This window comes from Bos javanicus, chromosome 6 (genome assembly GCF_032452875.1).
Source record: "Bos javanicus breed banteng chromosome 6, ARS-OSU_banteng_1.0, whole genome shotgun sequence".
Lineage (NCBI taxonomy): Eukaryota > Metazoa > Chordata > Mammalia > Artiodactyla > Bovidae > Bos > Bos javanicus.
In genome coordinates this window covers 98,137,296-98,147,140 of record NC_083873.1, presented here as the reverse complement: position 1 = coordinate 98,147,140, position 9,845 = coordinate 98,137,296, and the positions used below count along the sequence as shown (strand labels likewise).

Sequence of the window (9,845 nt, the reverse complement as noted above, 5' to 3'; positions counted from 1 at the left end):
AGTAACTTTCTGCCTGCTCAACTGTCCACTGCTGAGAGAATGGTGCTGATATTTTCAAGTATAGTGGATTCATCTATTTCTCTTTGCAGTTTTATCACTTTTTGCCTCACATTTTTTGTTGTTGATGCTCTGGTTTTAATTAAAAATACTGTGATTCCATTTTCTCCATCCTTTCTTAGTGTACCAATTATATACATTCCTAAAATTTTATAGTTCTGAAATTTCAATCTCTCTGATTACACTACCCATCTGTCCTTGACATGTTGTCTAAAGTTAAAAAAAAAAATTTTGTTGTTTAGTTGCTAAGTTGTGTCACAAGTAGGCTAACAGGGACTGAAATTATGCAGCTGGCTTTTCCCCAGGTCAGATAAGGCCTCGGTAGAGTAATTTCCTTCAGAGGGCAGGCCTTTGTCATGGAAAATGATCTGGAAGTATTTCAAAATAGTTGCTTTCTCCTCCCCTGAAACACAAGAGGATCCCTGATCTTAATCATGAGAACTTCCTGGAGTGCCAGGGGGTTTTAACTGTCCTGCCAATCCAAACTTATTGCTATTGTTTCAACCCCATGGGCTGCAGCCCACCAGACTCCTCTGTCCATGGGATTTCCCAGGCAAGAATACTGGAGTGGGTTGCCATTTCCCTCTCCAGGGGATCTTCCCAAAGCAGGGATGTAACCCACATCTCCTGCATTGCAGGCATTCTTTACCACTGAGCCACCACAGAAGTCCTAGTCCATAGTTAGCCTCCAGTAATTTGTCAGTTACCATTTCACAAGTCACCAGTTACTGGCCCACGCTGGTCTGCTCCTGGTAAGCTGACCTCTACTGTGACTCTTTATTTCTCCAGTTTTGGGAGTGGTGGTGTGCCCTGTGACCTCAATTCTCTGGTGGATCTAAGAAAAGGAATTGATTTTTTCCCACCTGTTAAGCCTTTTCTTGTTGTGAGGATGGAGTGACTACTTGAGCTCCTTACATGTTTGAGTTGAAACTGGTAGTCGCCTACAGACTCTTTTTTAAAAGTCCTTCCCCATTTTCTATATGAACGGAGGCTGGAATGATTCTGAGGAGTCTTTGCTGACCCTTCTCTGCTAAATAAAAAATTCTCCACTGTGTGCTCTCAGACTTGGTACAAGTATTTCATGTGCTGACTCTTGGCTCTGTGACTGTGAATACCTAGGGAAGAGGCTTTTTGGCTTATCTTTTCATTTCTTGCATATGGGATAAATAATTGTCTGCTTAAGTGAAAGGGAAAAGGAACAAAACACTATTCACTAATTAAAAACAAAAGTACTACTTTTATTTGGCTCACTTCTCCATTTATTAGAATAACCACATGTGGAGAGGCACAAAGCACTTATTTTTACATGACTACAAAGTTATCACAAATCCCAAACTTCTTAGCCACAGATATTTCACTTACTCTGTTTAAAGAAAAAGCTTTCAAAACGTCTGAGTTAGCTTGATACACAGAGACCCTGAATAAATGGGAACTACATATTTTTAAATGCTTGTACTTCCTGCTCTAATAATGTCTTCTTTAAATAGAATCCAGCATAAAAGGGATTGAAATATGTAAGGTCATGATGCAAATGTTTTTGAGAGATAGTGAAATGAATCCGTACAACGTGGAAAAAGATGTAGTGTGCACAGACGGTCTGCAAGGAGTCACTGAGCCATCTGGGCTTCCATGGCTTGTGCTGTCCATTCTGGTGCTGTCTGACTAATTTTCTCCAAAAGGTTATTCACTTGGAAACAGAGTGACTGGATCTGTTTGTCCCATGTTGGCAGGGCTTCTCGTGCTAAAGAAAAAAGGAATAATGTACAAAGCTGAGGTTACTCCTTTGCAACCATAGTGAATGTGAGTTAGAAGACAAAATACACAAACACTGATTTTTAAAAGTTTACTTCAAAACTCTTGGCTGATAAAATTAAACTAATTAAGCAACAGTCAAGAAAAGTACTCCAATCACTGGCACAGAATATAAAACAAAAGAAGACAAAAATACACAAAATAAAACCAACCAAACCACCTCAGCCACAACAGTAAGATGACTTCACTGAAGTTAAAGCACCTCACTCAGTTTATACCTTAAGATCCACTGGAGAAGGGATAGGCTACCCACTCCAGTATTCTTGGGCTTCCCTTGTGGCTCAGTTGGTAAAAAATCTGCCTGCAATGCAGGAGACCTGGGTTTGATCCCTGGAGTGGGAAGATCCCCTGGAGAAGGGAAAGGCTACCCACTCCAGTATTCTGGCCTAGAGAATTCCATGGACTGTATAGTCTGTGGGGTCACAAAGAGTCGGACAGGACTGAGAGTGACTTTCTTTCTTTCACTTTATACCTTCATAAGACACTGCCACCTACTGGGGAAAGTAAGTCTATTTATCTACTCCACGCTGTCTCTGCTGCTGCTAAGTCACTTCAGTCATGTCTGACTCTGTGTGACCCCATAGAGGGCAGCCCACCAGGCTCCCTGGTCCCTGGGATTCTACTGGACTCTAAACAATATTTTAATATTTAAACTCCAAACAAAAAACTTCATGATCTAGCACGCTTTTCTCTGCACGGCAATCTGCAGTTAGAAATGAAAAACTAGGGAGCAAGCTCCATCCAAAACAGCACCAACATTTACACATTTGGGCACAGAATTAATGAAGGGAAAAAAAACTACAAAATCTGAATAAAGGACATAAAATAACTTGAGCAGATACAAATCACATTTCCAGCTGGAAAGATGTAATATCTTAAAAATATCAGTCCTTTTCTATTAATACATAAATTTAAAGAAATTTCCAAGACAATCCCCCCTTTCTCTGTTTTGCTTCCTGAACAAGATAAAATTACTAAAGTTAATATGGAAAAACTGATGTTTGAGAATAGCCAAAATAATTTTGAAAATTGAAAACAGGGGCAGGATTATAGTATATCTACACAACTAAGTATTATTCAGCCTTAAAAAGGAATGAAGTACTGACTACATGTTATAACATGAGTGAAACTTGAAAATACTACATCATGTGAAAGAAGCTAAAAGGTCACATATTGTATGGTTTCATTTGTATCAAATATGCAGAACGGGTAAATGCATAGAGACAACAGAAATGAGCTGCTAAGGGGCTGGAGAGAGAGAGGTATGAGGAGCAAGTGCTTAAGGGGCATGGGGCTTCTTTTTGAGAAGATAAAACTGTTCTGGAATCAGGCAGAGATGTTGGTTGTACAACACTGTAAACATACTAAATGATACTGAATGATTAATCTCACATATGTGAATCTCAACTCAATTAAAAAATAGTAGTGGAGGGATAGGGTCTGCTCTATCAACAGTAAAACCTATTATAAATTTATTACCTAATATTGTTACAGATCCACGGAACTGAAAAGAGTACAGAAAGAGATCCAAACTAATTTGTGAAACCTGGGTGTGTGCCAAGTCACTTCAGTCATGTCCGACTCTTTGCAACCCCGAGGACTGTAGCCCACCAGGCTCCTCTGCCCATGGGATTCTCCGGGCAATAATACTGGAGCAGGTTGCCTTGTCCTACTCCACGGGATCTTCCCGACCCAGGGATCAAACCTGTGTCTCTTACATTTCCTGCACTGGCAGTCGAGTTCTTTACAACTAGCATCACGCGAAACCTAATACACTCCAAAGATCAGAAAGGATGTTTTATTTAATAAATGATACTCACATAATTGGCAGTTTATCTTTAAAAAAAAAAAACAGCTGGACCATGACTTAAAATTATACACAAAAATGAACTACAGACTGAATTTGTAAATATAAAACAACAAATAAAACATTAAAGAAACTTTAAATATTAATTTAACCCCAAAGTGAAGGAGACTTTCTTACTCAATACAGAAAGCACAAAAGTCATAAAATTAAAAATGGACATATTTGGCTGTAAAAAAAGCTTTTAAATGTGTCTGGGGTTAGGGTTTATGGTACACATTGCCTAATAGAAACACAACTAATAGAATGAGAAAAGTATCTGTAACATTGATACAGGAAAGGTATGGAAAAGAAAGGAAGGAAATGTGTAAGAAAAAATAACGTCAATTCACAGATGAGAAAATGCTAATGACCAGTACATGGAAAGATTTAAACATCACCAGTGCCAAGGAAATGTACAGTAAGACAATAATGTGGTATTTCCCCCCAACAACTGGCAAAAGATAAAAAGAAAAAGAATATCCAATTGTTAAAGATTCATTCTCTCATGTTGGTGGAAGTGTAAATGGCTACAGCTTTCTGAAAAACAAACTGGTAGTAGCTATTAATCAAAATACATACATCCTCTGAAGCATCAAAGTATGTAACTTCTGAGACTTCGTTCTAGAGAACTAAGTGTCCCAGGATTTAAAGATTTGCACAAGGAAAGCACCCGAATGTCTATCAACAGGTGAACAGTTGAACTCCATGAAATAACTACACAACTATTAAAACAAATAAATTAGATTTTGTATCTAGTGACTTGAAATACGTTCATGGTATATTAACTTAAAAAAAAAACACCACTTTGTAGAATACTATGTACTTTAAGGTAGGACACCATTTTTTAAAGTCCCTACCTTTTTTTACTTATCTATATAAGCATGTAGAAAGACAGACAAGATTTCAGACTGATACTAGTTGTGCCAGACAGGTGGGGTTAGAGGAATGCAAGAGAAAGTGAAAAGATATTACAGACTCTTCCTTTAGTCATTGGTGTAACATTTACTTCTTAATAAGAACAGACTTACCACTGTAATTTTTTTAATCTAAGAAAATTAGAAAGAAAAATATTCCATATTCTATCAAGTTGGCAGACATTAATTTAAACTGTTCTTTTACTTGGTTACCCCTCTGCTATACTATTCATAATATACTGTATTTGTTAATTTAATAATTATTTATTTCCCACTTACAATAGGCAGGGCACTGGAAAAGACGTTGGACATACCATGGAGAATAAGAAACACTTAATATTGATCACTAGGAAGCTGAGCTTGGTAACAGAAACAGGCATTTAGACAAAGAGCTACAGAAATGGAAATAATTATAATTAATGCTAGCAAGAAATTCAGGGTGACAAGAACATATAACTTAGAGCTATTCCTAATCTGAGGAGTCAGGAAAATCATTATTGATTAATGCTGTTGAAACTAAGACACGGGGACAAACAGAAGATGACTGGAGAGGCTGGCTGTGGAGGGATGGCTATTCTGCAATGTCTGATGTGGGAAGGAACTTACAATGATGGAGAAAACAAAAAGACCTGTGGGCTGGACTGGAAAGAGAAATTCATAAAGGGTCACGCACGATCTTTTGGAGACTTTGCAGAATTTTACTCTACAAGCAATGGGGAAAGCATTCAACCAGCATGTAATGGAATAGAGTAACACTGAATCATTTGGTGTTTATTTCTTTTTTCTGCCTGTTTGCATTTTTCAAAGATCACAATCACTCTGGCTATAGCAGGGCAATGGGACTAGAAAGGAGTAATTGCAGACATGAGAAAAAAGTTAAGAGGCTATTTCTTAAGCCCAAAAGAGGGTATAGGAGCTTAGAATAGAGTGGTGACAGGAACAAATGAAGAAAAGTATGTAGATTCTAGATACACATAAGACAGAAAGTTGAAAGGATTCTGGGCAGCAAAGAAAAGAAGGGGTAAGGATAAGGGTGCTGGAGAAAGTGAACACTCTAGTTCTGGAAAGCTGGGTGGTTGTTCTGAGAGGCAGGCAGGGAGGGGAAACGGTAAATGTGGTTTTGGATATGTTCCTTCTGAGATGCCCACGAAGCAGTCAAGTTGGAAACACCTACTTGTCAATTAGAGCTGCTGAGTCTGAGACTCAGAAGAGAGACTTACACTAGAAATCTAAGTATTGTCTGCATAGAGATGGATCAATAGGAGTAGATGTACCAGGTTACTAGGGTAACTCAGCAGAGCGAGGAGAAAAAGGCCGAGGAGTAAGTCCTAAGCAGCCCCAATATTTAACTGTAAAGCAGTACAGAGTCTACAGAGATGGCTGGGAGGAATACCTGGAGAAAAAGGAGGAGAAGCAGGAGAACATGGTGAAGGAGATGGACAGAAGTCAAAGGGGTGGGGGGCAATCAAAAAGGAGTAAGTGGTCAACCCTATTCGACATGATGTAAAGCCAAGATGAAGCCTGAAAGATATAAGGATTTTTACTAAAATGGAAGAGACCCGAGTATGTTTAAATATTGATAGAAAGAAGCCAACAAAGGTGGGGGGGGTGGTGGGGAGGATGAAAATGGACAAAATAATTGCTAAGCTCAAGTTCTTTAAAAAGGTTTCTGTTGGGAGTAAGGAGTGGCAGAGTTCAGAGAAGGGATCTCAAGTGGAAGAACTAGAAAGAGAGATGGAATCCATCTCCAGTATAACATGAAAGAAGAAAAAGACAAAATTCACTCTATATTTAACATTCAGGAGTTTATAAATCTGATAAAGTTAAGATAATTTCATATGAATAGCTTTTTTTCTTCTCCCTATGAATAGGAAACGCAGTTTTTTCCTGAGTGAAGGAGGACAAAAGTCAGAGATTTAGGAAACTGAAATCTGAAACAGTCACTGCAGAGGAGGGAAAAAGAGTGGACTAGAGAAATGTATGAAGAATCCCAGGCAGTGTTGAGAACCCAGGATCCTGGATCTGCAGCTGTATCAATCAATCTGGGACTCTAGACTCTTCTCCAGCAACCCTAGTTCAGCTACTCAAGGACAGGCCTGGAAAAGCTGAAGGATGGGGTCATTCAAGGTGAAGACCTGCTGGACAGCAGGAACAAAGTTAGCAGGCAAGTGGTCTGGGGCCTCTGAGAAAGAGTAACTGAAATGATGAACCATGAACTCTAAGCTGGATAAGAAGAACAGCAAAACTTTAAAAAGGGAGACGTCCCTGAAGGTTCTGTGGTAAGACTCTGTACTCCCAATGCAGGGGACCTGGGTTCAATCCCTGGTCAGGGAACTAGATCCCACATGCCATAACTAAAGAGTTCATATGCTGCAACTTAAAAAAAGAAAAAAAAAAAGATCCTGCATGCCACAACGAGGCACAGCCAATATATAAACAACTGAGACCTGGCACAGCCAAATATAAACAACCTTTTAAAATAATAAAATAAATTAAAAGAATTTTAAAGGGCTAGGATAATGGGAGGAAAGTGAAAGTCACAGATGGAAGGCTCCAGCGCAGTCAAGGAAGAGGTAAAGCAGACGTACCTGAGAAAGACCACTAAAAAGGCTGAGGAAAGGCCATGGCCAGAGGTGGGTATTTCAAGTTACAACTGTCCAAGCAGAATGGTTCTGGTGCAGTAAGGTCCAGGGCACAAATGAGGTGGGAAGACGGGCTGCGGAGGTTTTAAGACAAATGAGAAAGTCGCGAGATCTACTTATCTGTCTGCCTCCATCAGTTTAGTGAGCTGTTGATAGGAAATGCAACTGTCCTTTCTACACGCCTGTTACATGGTATGTAGTCAATAAATCTTTGGTGAGTAAATGAATGAATGTAACAATTCCAGTTTCAATTTTTCCTCCTTGCGTTTGGACTGCAAGGAGACCAAACTAGTCAATCCTAAAGGAAAGCTCCAATCCTTTGGCCACCTGATGCGAAGAACTGACTCACTGGAAAAGTCCCTGATGCTGGGAAAGACTGAAGGCAGGAAAAGGGGATGACAGAGGATGAGATGGTTGGATGGCATCCCCAACTCGATGGACATGAGTGTGAGCAAGCTCCTGCTGATGGTGAAGGATGGGAAACCTGGCATGCTGCAGTCCATGGGGTCACAAAGAGTCGGACCCGACTGAGTGACTGAACAACAACAACAACAATTTCTCTGGGAAATAAGTTCACTCCAGTAGTAAGATTCTGGGTCAAAGGATAATGCTTGGCAATTGCTCACTCAGCATTTTTAATCACAAATACACAACACTGTCATTTCATCATGCTATAACCAAGCAAAACTTCTTACTTTCAAAATGAACTATTCCATCAATCTGATCAATAAATCCATTCATACGTCCTTCTGTGATCATTTGTGATGCTATCTTTTCTGCCTGTTTAAAACAAAAAAAAACTCTTAGACATTTTAATTATCATATTGAGTTATTCACACATGCTCATCAACAGAACTGAAAGCTTTTGGGTTAGCTGACCATCACTAAGCCTTATGTATGCGTTCATCTGCCGTTCGTTACAAGAACAAATCTTGTAAATCTGCCTATTTAATCCCCCAATTCTTTCTGGGTACAATCCATTATTTTACGCTAACTGGGATCTGTTTCTCTTGTAAGATTTTGAACAAGCACCTAGCCCTCTTAGCAATTTTTCTCTCTGCTCAAAATCAAACTCACAATTTTTCTTCTCTCTGGGATCCAAACCTCAAAAAAATCCTTAGCTTTTCTTATTCTATTTCATTTCAGTTTTCACATTATTACCCCCAAAACTATTTAAGACAGTAGTTTTTTGAAGGAAAAACTGAAAGTAGGAAGAGTGTTCAAATTTAACAGGGAAATGAAAGGACTTAAAAAACAATTAAAGGGGAGCAGAAGGTCCTCTAATTCCTAAAGACATACTTCATGTTTACTGTCTGTTAAGAAAACTGGGTTGTGACAGTCTTTATAGTAATTCTGATCATGTTCATAATCAACCCTAATTCACTCCTGAACAGACTGTGACTAGCATTTACTGCTAAAAATATATTCACTTCCCTTAGTCTCAGCAAGGAGTCATACCTCAAAGCCTAAGAAGAAAGCATCTATTAATGGTAACTAAAGGCCTGGTTCCAAAATGGTTCCACTGCCTTTACTGTGTATTAAATGCATACATGTAAAGGAACTGTGTTAGTAAAATTTTAATTTAGTATTTTCTAACAGATTAAAGGGGATGTGACCATAACTGCATGACTTTAAGGTCTACAAGTTAGTAAAAGTAAGGTTGATTGCTTGCTTTTGTTATTTAAAATTAAGAGAATGTTTTCTAGATGACACTGGAAATACCCTCTAAATAACACCGACACTTGTCCAGAATTTATACATAGCCAACCAAACCTTATCATGACTAAGAATGAAGTCAACTCCCTAATAATGCAGCCAACTTCTTAAGTTAAATCAACCACAGAAGTTACAACAGAATAGCTTATAGTATTACCATAGTCATTAAAGGGCAGGAAAAAGAATTGAGGCAAATGTTAGTTAAAAATCAGAAACCACTCTGAAGTGGATTTGAACAGATATGAAACAAAGATATTCTTACAAAATGGGAATCATAACCTGGAACCCCTTTAAGATTTCCATTCTAGGTCACTTTACCATGAATTACAACTTAAAAAAAATCCAAAACCAAAGATAATTAATTCCATTATAGTACTATTTTAACACTCAGATAATTTACCTGCATTTATCTGAGGCTTTTTATGTATATTTTTATTGCATACATACAATGCATACAATATTTACCGATTATAGTCCTCCCTCAATATCAGTCCTGGGGGATTGGTTCCATGAGGGCCCTGTCTACCAAAATCCACGGAGGCTCCAGACCCTTACATAAAATGGAGTAGTACAATGAATACAGCTGGCCCCCTCCATATCCACAAATTTTTCATCCACAGTTATTAAGGTCCAACTGTATGTATTTTATTTTCTCTTTGTATCAATGATTTAGTCTAACTTCCTTTTTATGTATTGGAAATAAGAAAATACCTTAGCTGCAGGAATCTCTAAAAGGGCTCCAAGTTCTTCAAAGGTAATATTATTATATAATTTGCTTGCAGACAATAAATTGTGTTCAATAACAGCTCTGTCCAAGATGCTAGAACCTTAAATATAAATAAGAAAGTTATAATTTTG

The 9,845-nt window shown here is 38.3% G+C and overlaps 1 protein-coding gene across 2 annotated transcripts in view; it reads right to left on the bottom strand.

The window, feature by feature from the left end:
* Positions 1 to 1,274: 1,274 nt before the first annotated feature.
* The window catches only part of COPS4 (COP9 signalosome subunit 4), a 39,036-nt gene continuing 30,465 nt past the window's right edge, over positions 1,275 to 9,845 (bottom strand). Inside the window, exons 8-10 of one of the 2 annotated variants that reach the window (XM_061420660.1) lie at positions 9,699 to 9,814; positions 7,967 to 8,051; positions 1,275 to 1,798 (exon numbers count right to left, since the gene is read on the bottom strand). In XM_061420660.1, coding sequence (XP_061276644.1) covers positions 1,665 to 1,798; positions 7,967 to 8,051; positions 9,699 to 9,814 — 335 coding nt within the window. In that variant the 3' untranslated portion in view covers positions 1,275 to 1,664. The remainder of the gene's footprint in view (positions 1,799 to 7,966; positions 8,052 to 9,698; positions 9,815 to 9,845) is intronic. The other variant, XM_061420661.1, reaches the window with a different exon arrangement.